This window comes from Erinaceus europaeus, chromosome 3 (genome assembly GCF_950295315.1).
Source record: "Erinaceus europaeus chromosome 3, mEriEur2.1, whole genome shotgun sequence".
NCBI lineage: Eukaryota > Metazoa > Chordata > Mammalia > Eulipotyphla > Erinaceidae > Erinaceus > Erinaceus europaeus.
The window spans coordinates 32,837,567-32,852,760 of NC_080164.1; the positions used below are offsets into that span (position 1 = coordinate 32,837,567).

The following is a 15,194-nucleotide window of genomic DNA, read 5'->3' on the forward strand; positions in this document are numbered from 1 at the left end:
GAGGCAGGTGAGCTCTACTGGGCACAGTCACTGACAAAGTACGTCAAGACAAGGTAAGGCCTTGGAGTTCATGTCACCCAAGCCTCCATTTTATAAATAAGACCTAACACTAGACCTGTGCAATCAATCACTTTCCAAGATCCCAGAGCTGGTTAGTAACAGTTCAGAACTATATAAATACAGAGCACAAACTTTAACATTCTCAGTTCCTTTCAGAATTTCCCCCATTGGCAACAAGGTGCTGACTCCTCACAGCCTAGACATGTCACACACCTGTGATTCAGCTTTCAGTAGCCACTTCTCAAAACAGATTTGCTGACAGTGTGGATCTGATCACTGCCTGTGTGGTTCTATGACAGAGATGTGATAGAGTTCTCCTCCCTCCACTTTGAAACCTGCCCTTTTTTTTTTTTTACTCACCTCAAGGCAGTTTAGGTCACTTAATAAACACCTCTGGTGCTAAGTACCTCCCCAGGGGTTAGTGCCTGATGATCCTATCTGAGAGATCACACATTCTCTAAGTCAGCAAAAATGAGAAAGGGTCAACAATTATCAACCTGTACTTATCCATGCAGTAGAATCGTTTTCGGCCATTCCAAAAGGAATGAAGTAGAGATTCATACCACAACTTAAATCAGGGGTGAAGGACATATAGAAAGAGGCATTTTCACTAGCAATACAGGTCTCAGCAGGAGACAGCCAGGTAGGTAGGTAGGGCATTACAGGACCCACAGGAATAAGATGAGCCCAAGGACCCAACAACATCCTCAGCCTGACTAGGATGCTTCATTCCACCAACTGCAATTTGTAGGCTGGGAAGATACACAGTCAGGAACCTAAACTTGTCAAAACCTTTGTTTCTTCAAAAATAAAATGAAGATAGCAATAGGACCTACCCCCATATGACCGTTGAGAGGACCTGAACACACCTTAACACCTTGAGCCTTACTTAAGACTTAAGAAAACAAAGCCAATGTTGTAGGTAGTGTAGGGGGAAAACAAACAAAACTCCAAAGAACAAGATTTCATCTGGGAAGCTGGGGAAAAAAAAATAACTCTAATTATCTGGTTAGATTGTTTAACAACAGGAAAAGTCATTAGATGAATTAGGGAAACTGCCACCTAATTTTACTGACAGCATCTGTGTACTCCTCATCACACACCCTCCAACCCCCACCCCCCACCCCCCACCCCATCGTATTGACAAAGCCAACTTGGCCATCACTGAGTGGAAGGAAGGGTGACCTCTTTAATAGTACTGTTAGTAGGGCAGACCTCTTACCAAGGTTTGGGCAATGTCCTATACATCACTAGGCTCTAAAGGGCTGGAGTCACTTCTGCAGCAACAAAGCCAGAAGGAAACCGAAGAGCAAAGATTTCTCAGAAACATCCACTCAAGAATTGCAACAGACCAGAATTACAATTAACAGTAACAAAGTGATCATGCTCATCACAGAAGCATCAACAGAAGACCTTTTGTGGCCCAGACTCTACAGAAGCAGTTGACTGCTGAGAGCAGACTCTCCTACAAAAAATACTTGAATTTGAGTCCTGGTTCCATCACTTCCTAGTGCTGGGATCTTGGTAAAATGGTTCAGGATCTCCAGGTTTGTCTTCCACCCTAATAGTTAAACAAGCTGATAGTTCACATATGTAAATAAACTCAGGTATGTCTGCCACATAGTAAGCCCCCAGTCACTCTAAAAAGACAAGGGAGGGGAGGCAGCAGTGACTGACAGTAATACTTTCGGCATGCTCTGAATATTCCAAACTCCAGTGTGCACCCAGAACATCACTGCAAATATGTAGCCTCACTGAAAATGCAGGTACAGACCGTAAAACTCTGGACAGAAGGTAAAGCTACTACAAGCTTACCCTACAAAGTCACCATCTAACAGCCTAGAAAAATAAAGGCAGAAAAATAAAGGCAAAAATAGAGTGAAATTGGCCTACAGAAAGGCAGCCCAGCTGAATTCTAACTATAGCACTCTGAGGATGCAATTCATGGTTTTTCTAAACTCAAAGGCATGCCTTATGTGCAGAAACTAACCCAGGGGACATATGAAAAACTGCCAAGCCCTGACCTTGAAAAAATACAGAGTGCTTGAAGGCTGTCAAACCACAACTGACAGCTTTACTCACTCAACGAGTTCTCTAAACACCTTTACTACCTGATAATTATAACACTGGCTTAGGGTGTAACTCTTCAGGTTAGACTCAAAGAGCCAATTCATGGTAATGACAATATAATAAGTATGCAGACTATTTAAATACCATTGTCACAGTCTCACTCACTGCCAAAAAAAAAAAAAAACACCAAACAAACAGGCCGGATGGTGGCACACCTAGTTAAGTGCATGTGTTATCATGCAAAGGGAACCAAGTTCAAGCCCCCAGTCCCCACCTGCGTGGGGAAAGCTTCACAAGTGGTGAAGCAGTGCTGTAGGTGTCTCTTTCTCCTTCTCTACTTCCCCGCCTTCTCTGTTTCTCTCTGTTCTATCAGATAAAATAAATGAAGTTTAAAAAAAAACAATTAAAAGAATCAAAACATCAAGCCTGGTACTTAGTTTGAATTTAGGCATTCTGTACACATAAGAAAAAATATCTGTGGTCTGGGAGGTGGCACAGTGATAAGGCATTGGACTCTCAAGCATGAGGTCCTGAGTTCCATCCCCAGCAGCACATGTGCCAGAGTGATGTCTGGTTCTTTCTCTCTTCGCCTATCTTTCTCATTAATAAATAAAGAAAATCTTTAAAAAAAAAAAAAAAGAAAGAAAGAAAAAGAAAAAATATCTGTATTTCATTATCCTCCTAAGTAACAACATTTCTCCAGCTATGAATGTAAAATAACATATCATGATAGCATTAGCAATACTGGTGATTTCATTAAAAGATATAGAACTTTCGACTTCTTAGCAACAACTCACAACACTGCTCCTATTCATCAGGATTAAGGTGTTTGTTGGACTATTAACATCTTGATATTTAGTATTTTAGTAAGGAATTTAAATAGTACAATGATTCTGCTAACTGGATTTCAATGTTTGGTTCTCTTTGAAATCCTACATATTTTCTTTCTTTTTTATTAAAACAACTTTCTAAATTTTGATGGTAGATTCAGTTTGGAATTATGGCCCTGTCATTTTATAATCTTGTGATCCATCATCAAATCACTAATAAAATGAAGAATAAAACACTCTTTTGAAAAGAAATCTACCACCTTCAGAGTGTCAGAGTGGTGGTTAAAAAAATTAAAAATTAAAAAATATACAAGTTGAGGCCAAGAGACAGATCACCTGGTAGAGCAGTTTACTGGATTCAAGCCTCTGGCCTCCACATGGGAGCCCTTGCTCAGAGGAAATTCCACAAGTAATGGAGCAATGCTGTGGTATCTCTTCTCTCTTCTTCTCTCTCTCTAGGGGAAAAAAAAAAAGGCCACTGGGAGCAGTGGAATTATACATATACAAAAATCCAGGGATAATCCTAGTGATAAAAAGTAAATACATAATCCCCCAATAAAAAGGGGGAAAAAAGTAAATGCAAACAGAAGGGCACAAAATGAAACTGCACACAAAAGATGACATAAAATTCTGTATGAGGAAGCAACCAGCCCTGTCTACTTTTCACATCTCTAGCATATAGGTTGGTACCAAATACAAACTCATCAGTGGAAAACCTCTGCAGATTCCTTTATAAAAAGTGACAATGACTGGTGATAGTAGGTAGTATAATGGTTATGTAAAGAGACTCTCATGTCTGAGGTTCCAAAGTCCCAGGTTCAATCCCCTGCACCACCATAAGCCAGAGCTGAGCAGTGCTATGAGGATAATTTCTGGAACCATCCGTTCCACCCCCGTTCCATGGCTGCCAGTTCTTAGCAACATCGCCCCGCCAGATATTCGTCGGGACGCGGCATCATCTAAGTTCATTTCCCACGTCTACGCTCGACCGGACCTGCCAATATACGCGGATATCTTCGCCCACCCTGTCCAACGCTTGACGTCTCGTCACCCAATCTGGTCCCCTACGCCTACACTGAACTTCTCTGTTCCAGACTCTTGGAAACAGAGTTGGCAGTCAGCTGAGGTAAAGAACAAACACCTCATCACAGACCCCTGCAAGCGTCAACCCGGCTTTGACCTAGCACGTTATGATTGGGCCCTACTCAATCGCTATGGAACAGGCCATGGCCGGTGCGCCGCTATGTTCCATCGCTGGGGAGCCAGAGACGACCCGAACTGCCCCTGCGGCTACAGACAGACTATGACCCACATAGTCAACGACTGCCACCTCTCCAGATTCAAAGGAGGTCTCGAAACTTTACATTAGGCTCAACCTGACGCTGTTGACTGGCTACGGAAGAAGGGCAAACGCTAGAAGAAGAAGTGCTATGATCAAATAATAATAATAATAATATGAAAATAAATAAAAATGACAATGATCAAAAATCTTAATCCAAGCATTCTAACTCTGGCCCATTTATTCCACAATGTTGCTGACATGCTAAAACAGTACCAGTTTGGACAAACCAGGAAGGGCCTGGCAAACTGTTTACAGTCATGTGACAGAAAGCATAAGCATAGGAGGCAGGTTCTCACTGTGGGATGATGACTAGGTGACTTCACCACCTCTTTTTAGTAAGGAAAGGAGGGCTCAGGGAGCCGAGTCTGGGATAGCATCCCAGGCATCTCACACAGCCAGCAAAGTGTCTGCCATTGTGTGATTAGAAACAGCAGAGGACAACAGCAAAAAACTGTCTGGGTCTACATGGCTATGCTTTAATCACTCCCTTGTAAGTGTCTGCTCTAAAACAAAATAAATATTCAGGATTGGTCCCAACTCAAGTTCAATAACAAATTATGTTAGAGCCACACAGCTGTCCTTGACAACGACACTTAATAGCACTGAAGAGGGGCTGGGCAATGGTACACACAGTTAAATGCACACCATACAGTGCACAAGAATCCAGCTTCAAGCCCCTGGTACCCACCTGAAGGGGGGAGGGAAGCTGCATGAGTGATGAAACAGTGCTGCAGGTATCTCTTTCTCCCCTTTCCCTAACAATTTCTCTATTAAATAAATACTTAAAAAAAAAAAAAAAAGGCACCAAAGAGTGTCAGCTTCACCATGGGGACACATGGAGCTGATCTGGGCTTCTTATTGCCTACTTGGGAGGCAAGAATTATTCTGCTTATCTCAACCCCAGAATACCCAACTGCTGGGCAGTAGACCTGCCTGAGCATACTGCATCATAGATCTTAATCAACCTCTTACTACTCCCACCACCACAGCTTCCTTCCAGCCCCCAGCTAGCCGCTGCCTTCTTTTCTCTGTTAGCCTACTTTCCCTGTGCCACAGACATTTGATTTTCTTTTCTTTACTGGGAGAATTACTGGTTTACAGTCGACAGTAAAAAAAAAGTAGTCTATACAAGTGTAACATTTCTCAATCTTCCCCCTAACAATTCCCCACCCAGATCCTCCTCTGCCATCACATTCCAGGACCTGAACACTCCCCACCCCCACACCAGTCTTTTACTTTGATACAATACACCATGGGGACATTTTAAAACTTAATAAATCAGATCATGTTATTTTCTGCTCAAAGCCCTCTAAAAGCTTCTTATCACATTTGAACAAAAACCAAAGCCCCTCCCCGAGACCAACAAGGCTGGTGGCCCAGTCTGCTCCTCTTACTCTCATCCTTCTCCCCATTCCTGATTTCAATTCACTGCTCTTCCTAGGTGCTGCCTGTCCATTCACTTCTTACGACCATTTTTCATGTCTATTCTGTTCCAGTTCTTCTCAAGCTCACTTCCTCATTCTGGGTTCTGCTTAACGTCATCTTTTCAGAGAGGGCTTTCCTGATCTCCAAATTCACTTTATATTCCTAAATTCTGCCCAAGTTCTCTTCACAGCACTTACCACTTACTACCTGACATTACATTACCTAAGTATCTGTTTCCTATGCTGTTATCAACCTCATTTGGGGAGAGACTTTGAGAAATTCCAATGCTCAAAGTTCCACCCAAACCAATTAAATCAAAATTTCAGGGAGTGGAGGAAGGCATCTCCAGCTGATAACACCACTACCTCACCCCCGAAATGAGTCAGGGGTCAGTCTAGAACAGAGCTTCTCAAGATTTTATGTGCACATTAACACACGTAGGGCTGTTATTAAAATACACATTCTGATTCAGTAGATCTAAGGTGGGATCTGAGACTGCATTGCTAACAAGCCCCAGGTGAAACCAATGCTAATGGGTGGTGGGTGGATCTTGGAGTTGCATGACTAAAACAGCACTTGCTATAGAACATCCTGCAAAAATGAACATATTCTCAATCTATACAGGCCAATACCTATGTGGTTGATGCAGCTGAGGAACTGAATTTTTAATCCGAAGCTGCCATGTTGGACAATGTGGTCTAGAATGTATATGAAGACACCAGTGCCTAGACATGAAGAGTGTAAGGAAGGATCACTCCACGTCCTGTAGATTGGGTGGCTATGAGAATCCAGCAAGAGATCAAGTTGGCCACTACCTCAGAAGTCTATCAATATTTACTTAAGGTAAAGAGGCAGATACAGATGGCCATACTGATATTGCTTGATGACAAAAGTATGTGGTAGCCTGGATGAGGAACTTGACTGACTTCAAGACTCAATCACACATCATCACACAAGAACCTCCTAACCACTGCCTCAGGCACAACAGACCACTCTCATCCCTGGGAGCCCACAATTCTGGACAGTCTTGCAGTCAGAGTCTTCACAAGCTTTTATTGCAGTGATTTGTTTAAAAGAAGTCTGTCTGTCCCCATTAAGCAGTAGAACTGATTCCTCTTAGTATTCTATTCAGATCACCTAGCACATAACAGGACTCAAATACTGAATGACTGAATGGACGAACAAATGAATGGCACTGTCTAGAACCTACCGGAAGTAGTCTTGTGTGTGTATGTGCGCACACACATACTTCATGATGGAGAGAAGAGGGGAAAAAAAGCTAATTGAGGTGGGGGACTTAAGAGAAAAATCAACATTTCCTCCTTACATGACTTAAAACTCCAGACACCAAACTCTGCGTAGAGCATGAAAGGATGGCCTTGTTTGACCCATAGAGGTTCACTTCCCAGAACATGAATGCACTGGACCAGAAGGTGATGTCTGACAACAAATCCAAGATCTTTCAGTCTAGAGTTTGAAGGATTTATTTTCTAAAAAAGTCACAAATAGCTAACAGAATCACATTCTTGCCTGGAAAATTCTTAGGCCTGGTTCCCACTAAAACTGCTGGGAAGGGCTTCTGGCCCTAAAGACAGCAGGGCCCCTGGGAGCCTGTGCAACCCAGATGCTCATTCTACCCCTTGCAAGTAGAACTCTGCTCTGTGACAGCGATGAGTTTTTCAAGGTAACCAAGGACAGCCGAGTAGAGAATTATGGCCCAGAAGGAAGTGGATTAAAGTTTAATGCTTAGAATCAACATTAAGTTTATTTTTAAAACTATATATCTAACAAAGCCAAATAAGCAAGGCAGATGGACAGCACTCTAAAGAAGAGACTCACTATAAACATGAATATTCCAAGTATGTATACAATGTTCCCCTAGCTTATGAATATTTCTAAGTGCCCAGTAGCTCAAAGAAACTAAGAAATAAAATTCCCTCAAAAGGGAGAGAAAAAGTCACTTTCCATATTTATGTCACAACTGATGGGTTTTTCTATTATTTCTAAAAATATAGGATAGACTATAGTTGTTTGCACCAAGCTTTACTACAATTGTGCAAAATAATTACTTTACCCAGAGAAAGTCATCTGCACCTGCAAGATAAAAGTTTAAAACATAGCAACGTGTTTACTTGCTACCAACTGTCCAAATTAACTATAAGACAATCTGTGAAACAGTATGCATTTATTAAACTAGATGACTGTCAGGTATGGTATTACATGTTATCTCACTAGACCCTTTGAAGAAGGGGCGCATGGTGGGGGGGGGGGTGTCAGCAGCACAACCAGTTAAGCACACAGGTTACTATGTGCAAGGACCCTAATTACTAACTTTAAGCCCCCAGACCCCACCCGCAGGAAGGAAGCTTCACCAATGATCAAGTAGTGCTGCAGGCGTCTTTCCCTCTCTTTCTCCTCTTCCCTTCTCAATTTCTCTGTCTTATCAAGAAAACAAATAAAGTTAAAAGGGACACAGGCCCATAGAACCTTGCCCTCAACATGGATCAACAATGCTGATCTGAAGAGAGTCTGGATAACACACTCTATCTACCACCTGAGGAAGATGGGTCATGAAATTGGGGCAGGCGGGAACATTCCTACTCATGACCACAGAATGCGAGCTCAGACCTACAGGAATGCAGAGGTTACACAGGCTCCTAAGCTGAATATGAGCCCCTGATCAAATCGATGGGGTCTATAGTCAACAATATTTATGCACCTTTCCCATATTTGGGAGCTACTCTCTTCTGTGATCCATCCAGCTTTCTAGTCCCCTTTACAAGCCATGACATCATCTCCCCAGACAATAACTTGGGTCCACCAGCATATCAGATGTCATGCTCAGAAAAAAAAAAACAAAAAAAAACTAGTATATGCATGGACCCTTTGGAATACAACTAAAATAGGCCTACTAGCTATCTCCAAAATGGAGACCCCAAATCTTCATCTGCAATATTCCAGCCTTTAGGTTCATGATTAATCAACAATTTGTATGGCTTTATACGTTAACTTTTTTCAGCCACCAGGTTCCAGATGCTACCATGATGTCAACCGGACTTCCCTGGACAGACAACCCCACCAATGTGTCCTGGAGCTCCGCTTCCCCAGAGCCTTGACCCACTAGGGAAAGAGACAGACAGGCTGGAAATATGGATCCACCTACCAACGCCCATGTTCAGCCGGGAAGCAATTCCAGAAGCCAGATCTTCCACCTTCTATACCCCATAATGACCCTGGGTCCATAGTCCCAGAGGGATAAAGAATAGGAAAGCTATCAGGGGAGGGGATGGGAGCTCTAGTGGTGGGAACTGAGTGGAGTTGTACCCCTCTTATCCTATGATTTTTGTCAGTGTTTCCTTTTTATAAATAAGAATTTTAAAAAGGGAGAGAGTAGGGGCCAGGCGGTGGCACACTTGGTTAAGCACGTACATTACAGTGTTCAAGGATCCAGGTTCAAGCCCCTGGTCCCCACCTGCAGAGGGAAAGCTTCAGAGTGGTGAAGCAGGGCTGCAGGTGTCTCTCTGTCTCTCTCTCTCTTTCTCTCAATTTCTGTCTCTATACAATAATAAATAAATGAAACATTAAAAAAATTTTTTTTAAAAAGGGAGGGAGTCCCAATAGTAGTGCAGCCGTTAAGCGCACATGGTGCAAAGCACAAGGACTGGCGTAAAGATCCTGGTTTGAGTCCCCCGTTTTCCCACCTGCAGGGGAGTCACTTCACAGACAGTGAAGCAGGTGTGCAGGTGTCTATCTTTCTCTCCCCCTCTCTCCATAGCTCAATGTTCTATTCAACAACAATAACAACAATGAAACAACAAGGGCAACAAATGGGAATAAAGAAGAAAAAAAGGGAGGTAGGAAGATAGTTTTCCTGGTAGAATGCACAGCTTCTATGTGTAAGGCTCTTAGGTTCTAGTCTTAGCACATATGAAAACACCATGAGCAATACCAGGGAAGCTCTATGGGTGGTGGAATGGTGCTGTGGTCTCAGTCTCTCTCTGTCTCTCTCTTTCTCTCATGGAAAAACTTGGGCCAGGGAACTCAGTGGTGTCTCTTAAGCAAGAAGCCCCAGATTCATTCCAATATATGTTCAAGGTAATAAATAACTTTGAAGATGACAGTAATAATTATCTGTACTTTAAAATTAAGAAGAATGGGGAGTGGAGCGGTAACGCAGCGGGTTAAGCGCACCTGGCGCAAAGCGCAAGAACCTGCGGAAGGATCCCGGTTCGTGCCCCTCCTCCCCACCTGCAAGGGAATCGCTTCACAGGCGGTAAAGCAGGTCTACATGTGTCTTTCTCTCCCCCTCTCTGTCTTCCCCTCCTCTCTCCATTTCTCTCTGTCCTATCTAGCAACGACGACATCAGTAACAACAATAATAACTACAACAACAATGAAAAACAACAAGGGCAACAAAAGGGAAAAATAAAATAAATTTTAAAAAAGGATTCTGCTTCAAGCCCCCCGGGTCCACCTGCAGAGGAGTAGCTTCACATTCAGTGAAGCAGTTCTACAGGTGTCTATCTTTCTCTCCCCGTCTTCCCCTCCTCTCTCCATTTCTCTCTGTCCTATCCAACAACGACATCAATAACAACAATAATAACTACAACAATAAAACAAGGGCAACAAAAGGGAATAAGTATTTTTTAAAAAATTAAGAAAAATTAGTAAATATTAGGTATCTCACCCAAGCTTACACAACTTGCAAATAGTAGAATCTTATATAACCCAGGTCTATCTGGCAAAGTAGCAATTTAGAGAATTCAACTTATAGAAAGTAACAGTTTCTGAAAACAGCCAAGAACCAAGTTCATTTTCCAGCTTCAAAAATGCTGGTGCTAAACCTTGAGCAAGTTAATCTCTTTCATGTACAAAGCAAAGAATTCTTTCATGTACAAAGCAAAGATGAGGAGTGGTCCGGGAAGTACTGCAGTAGATAAAGCACTGGACTTTCAATCATGATGTCCTGAGTTCAATCCCCAGCAGTACATGTACATGTAATAGTACTGAGTGATGTCTAGTTCTTCCTCTCTCTCCTCCTATCTTTCTCAGTAACAAAGAAATAAAATATTCTGGGTGGGGTGTAGCATAATGGTTATACAAAGAGACTTTCATGCCTGGGGCTCTCAAGCCCCACGTTCAATCCCCCACCCCAGATTCAATCCCCCACACTGCCATAAGCCAGAGCTGAGCAGTGCTCTGGTGAAAAATAAAATAATTTAATTAAAGGAAAGCAAAGATGAGGACTAAGTACAGCAGATGGGAAGTTGATAAGACAGGTAAGGGACCAACAGATGTGCATCATCAAATAAACAAATAAATAAATAAATCTTACGGGCTGGGTGGTGGCACACTAAGTTAAGCTCACAGAGGACATGGTGCAAGGACCCACACGAGGATCCAGTTCAAGCCCCTGGTGAAGCAGATCTGCAGGTGACGGTCTTTCTCTCTCCTCTACCTTCCCCTTCCCTCTCAATTATTCTCTCCTGTCCAATAAAAATAGAAAGAAAAAAAAAGCCACCAGGAACAGTGGACTCATAGTGCTGGCACCCACCAAGCCCCAGTGATAACCCTGGAGGCAAATAAATAAATCTTCACTTTAAAATGATTGTGAGCCCACTTAACCTGCACTGGAAATAATAACTTTAATTTACTTTCTCTTAAATGAGTAACTATTTCCCATCATAGACTCTTGTGACTTGTTCAATAAGGAGATGCTTGCTTAAAACCAAAATGTGTAGGCACATTTGCTAATAAAAATCATAGAGGGAACAAGTGAATGGTAATGTGAATGGACATCAGAAACACTGGAAAAGTACACGATTTTAAGGACTCCACCAGACCAGAGTGTTTACCAGGCAGAGTATGTGTCTTGCCATATTCGCACTCCAAGTTGGAGCCCCAGCACAAGGAAGATGCTATGGCACTGGAGGAAGTTCCAGGCTGTGGTGCCCCTCTGTCTCTTTCTATCTGAATGAGAAAGCAACCCTAAGCAGTGAAATGGAGCATGTTCAAGGACTCAGTTCCACAAAACCAAGCAATCAATGGATAAACAGAATAAAGGAATCCACAGTGCTTACTCTCAGCTCACAACTTTCAAATTTAATCATCTCATGAATCCAAACTCACATGTACCACCATCCTTTGTACACATAATAGATCTCCTTAAAGTGAGATGGACCTACAATAATTTAAACTATTTTTTCATTTTCAGATTTGGACCAATTTCTTATGCTTGGCTACAAATGTGGAGCAACTTGCAACCTAATAAAATGACCAAATCTGGTCTCCTCTTAATCTGCTCAGTAACTGAGCTCTAGGGTAATCTTCTGCACAGCATACAGAAAGAGCTTTGGAATTATACACTGTAAACAAAAATTAATCAGAGAAAGGGCATGCCAATTTTAACAGCAATTCCTATTTGCCTAGCAGTCCAACATCTGTCAGGGTTAATATTATTTAACTGACACACTATAATGGGGTGAAGATACAGAACTTAAAGCATGATCAAGATTGTTTTAAGGCACTGTAAATAAAACTTCCTTTCTTGAAGCAATAGTCAGCTATCTTTTTGGTTGCATTATTCCATAAACACTATTAATGTTTTGAAAACTGAAATTTTTCCTCTTGCTCTCCAACCAGTAGTTCTGGAAAAAAAAAAAAAACTTACACCCTATTCCGCCTGCCTCATTTCAAGGTATTTTTAAGCCTTGCTGGTACAAGTAGAATTAAAGATCTGGGAATCACAGCACTCACTACAAAAGACTTACATGCAGCTCTTTTCTATGAAGAAAGAGAGGAGGGAAGAGAGAGAATGCCCTAGCTATTCTTAAAACATTCAGAATGCTAAATCTTTTTTTTTTTATTTCGCCTATTAGTGATTTATATCCATTAAGGGAAAAATGTTTTAGGGTTTTTTCCCCTAGCAATTCCTCCTAACAGTAGACGCTTTGTTCAAGTGTGTGTAGGGGAAGTGGGGGCTGGAGGGATACCATGTCTTCAAGTGTGTGTGCAGGGTAAGTGGGGGCTGGGGAGATGCCATGTCTTAATTTAAAGCTCTTCTGGTGAGCCTTCCCTCCCCAGCCCAGTCACCTTCTAAATTACCTACAGTCCCCTTATTTTAAGGCTGTAACCTGCCGGTTCTGGTCAGGAGAAATTTAAGCATCGACTCAATGCAGGTACACGTGAGGCTGGTAAGTAAACCAGCGACCTCTTCCTCTTAGGAGCCAAGCGGAGCGCTCATCACTCCGCTGCCTCTGGCCCTCGGAAGGGAAGGATGTGCTGAAAGCCCCGTTTGATCCGACAAGGAACCGAGGGCAACGAGGAGAGGCTGGGCCCCGGTCATGCAGTAGCAGCGGCGCAGTAGTGGCCCTGGGTTCACAGGCTCTGCCCCTTCCGACCATGCCCGCTGCTTTGTCAGGCTCCGCGACGTATTCACTCCCCGGCGCGGCGGTGGGTTCTCCCCGCAGGGCGCCAAGGGTGCGAGTGAGCTAGCGCCACGCACCATGACTTTGCACCTTGAAAACACTTGACAGAGACACTCGGCCTTTGCCCAGACCGGTGGGGAACGGTGGCGACCAGGGGAGGGGGATTCGGGCAGGTAAGACACACGTCGCTGTGAGAGGCTATCAAAGGCCTTTGGACCAGCAAACCGTGGTCACGCCGCAGGTTTCTCCCGCACCCCTTTCCTGGGCGCGGCGCGGAGCGGGCCAGGCCTCCCTGGCGGAGGTGGGCGCAACTTCCCCGGGCGCCTGGGGGCTCCCCGACGTGCCGGGAGCCGGGCACAGGGACGCGGGGCCTCGCGTCTGGGGGCGCGCACTGCCTGCAGGGCGAGGGCACTCCGGCCGCAAGTTGGAGAGGCCGGTGTTCGGCGCAGGGTCCCCGCTCGCCACCCAGCCGGACTCGGGGGCCAAAGTTGGGGGCGCTGGGCGCACGGGGGCGGGGCGGCGCATACAAGGGCCCAGGGAGCCACCGGCCATCCCCTCCGATCACCTCCACGGAACAAAGGGCTTCGGTGCCGGGCAGCGGGAGCGTCCGGATTTGGAGGAAAAGAAACTTTTGCCGGGATGCGGGAGCCGGGGGGTGGGGGGATAGAGCGGGGCGGGGCGGGGGCGCGGGGCGCGGCGCTACCTGCCGCCGCAGCCTCCCGCCCGGCCGGGCCCGCCCGCGCCTCACCTCCTCGATGGCCGCCACGGTGTTCCGGCACTGCGCCGTGCGGGTGGTGAAGCTCGAGGCCGTGGGCGCCTTGTAGTCCTCATGGGTCTCGGCCACGAATTCCGACACGGAGATCTGGTCCGGCATCGCCTCGGCGCGCGGGCGGCGGGCGCAGGGGGAGCCGCCGCCTTGGCTGCTGCGCGGGCTCCGACCCGCCGCTCGGACGCCGCCTGCGCGCCCGCAGCTCTCCCGCCGGGCGGACAAAGGGAAGCGCCGGGGCGCGGGCGCCGCGGGAGCCGCCGCAGGAGCCGCCGCAGAGCGCGGGTCGGCGGCCCGCGGGGCCCGGCGGCGGGAGCAGGGGCAGCGCGCGCAGCTCCGCGCAGCTCGGGCCCGGCCCGTCCACCCTCCGCGCCGAGGGACCCTCCGCCGCCGCTGCCTGCCCGAGCGAACGAGCGAACGAGCCCACAGCCGGCGGGAACTGCCCGCCACCCAGCCGCGGGCCCCGAGCGACTCCTGCGGAGAGGGGCGGGTCCGGGCCGGGGGCGGCGGCCGGCGGGGCGCGGGGCGGGGCGGCGCAGAGGCCGGGCATCCAATCCGCGCGCTCGCCGCCGCCGCCGCCGCCGGGAAGCTGAGCCAGCAGGAAGGGAGGCGGCGCGCGCCCAGACCCGCCGAGCCGCTCTCGGGCCTCCGCGCGCCGCCACATTGTCTCCGCGTTCTGACCCGGTGAGCCAGGGCTTCCAGGGCGCGCGGCACCGTGCCCTCCCCGGGCCCCAACTCCCATCTGGGGTCCACGAAGGCCGTACAGGCCTCTCCTCCAGTCGGCACCTCCCTGGGTTGGAGCCTTTCTTGGGGTTTCCCCCCTGGGGAGTGCCCGTCCAGGTCCGGGAGAAAGTAAGAGGAGTTCGCCCTCTGCAGGAGGGTGCGCCCCATCCCTGGATGCACTTGGGGCCGCGCTCACCCACTGCTGCTGGGGCTCCACAGCAGTAGCCTGCACACACCGAATGAGTGCTCAGTACTCTCCCTCTAGTCAAATCCTCACAGGCTTATGAGGCAGGTAAAGAGATGGCTATTAACAGGTTCCTAGGTAGATTGGGAGGACAGATTGGTGGTCACAGAGACGAAATGGGTGGAGGTAAAGCAGTTAAAGAGGGTCAGTTGTATAGCGCTGAACGGAAACTAGATCTTTGGTGGGTATCATGATGTAATAGATACAAGTAGGAATTAAAGTACTGCACATCCGAAAGTTAGATGTTATACGCCAGTGTTGTAGTAATCATTTCTAAAAGAGAGATGGTCATTTGCGCCAAAAGTAG

General features: G+C 46.2%; 1 protein-coding gene across 3 annotated transcripts in view; it reads right to left on the reverse strand.

Annotated features, from left to right (window-relative positions):
- Positions 1-14,397, reverse strand: part of ASAP2 (ArfGAP with SH3 domain, ankyrin repeat and PH domain 2) — a 216,069-nt gene extending 201,672 nt beyond the window's left edge. For 2 of the 3 annotated variants that reach the window (XM_060187003.1, XM_060187001.1), the window contains exon 1: positions 13,903-14,396. In XM_060187003.1, the coding sequence (XP_060042986.1) occupies positions 13,903-14,028 (126 nt within the window). In that variant the 5' untranslated portion in view covers positions 14,029-14,396. Of the gene's footprint in view, positions 1-13,902 lie in introns of all 3 variants that reach the window. The other variant, XM_060187002.1, reaches the window with a different exon arrangement.
- Between the last annotated feature and the right edge of the window lie 797 nt (positions 14,398-15,194).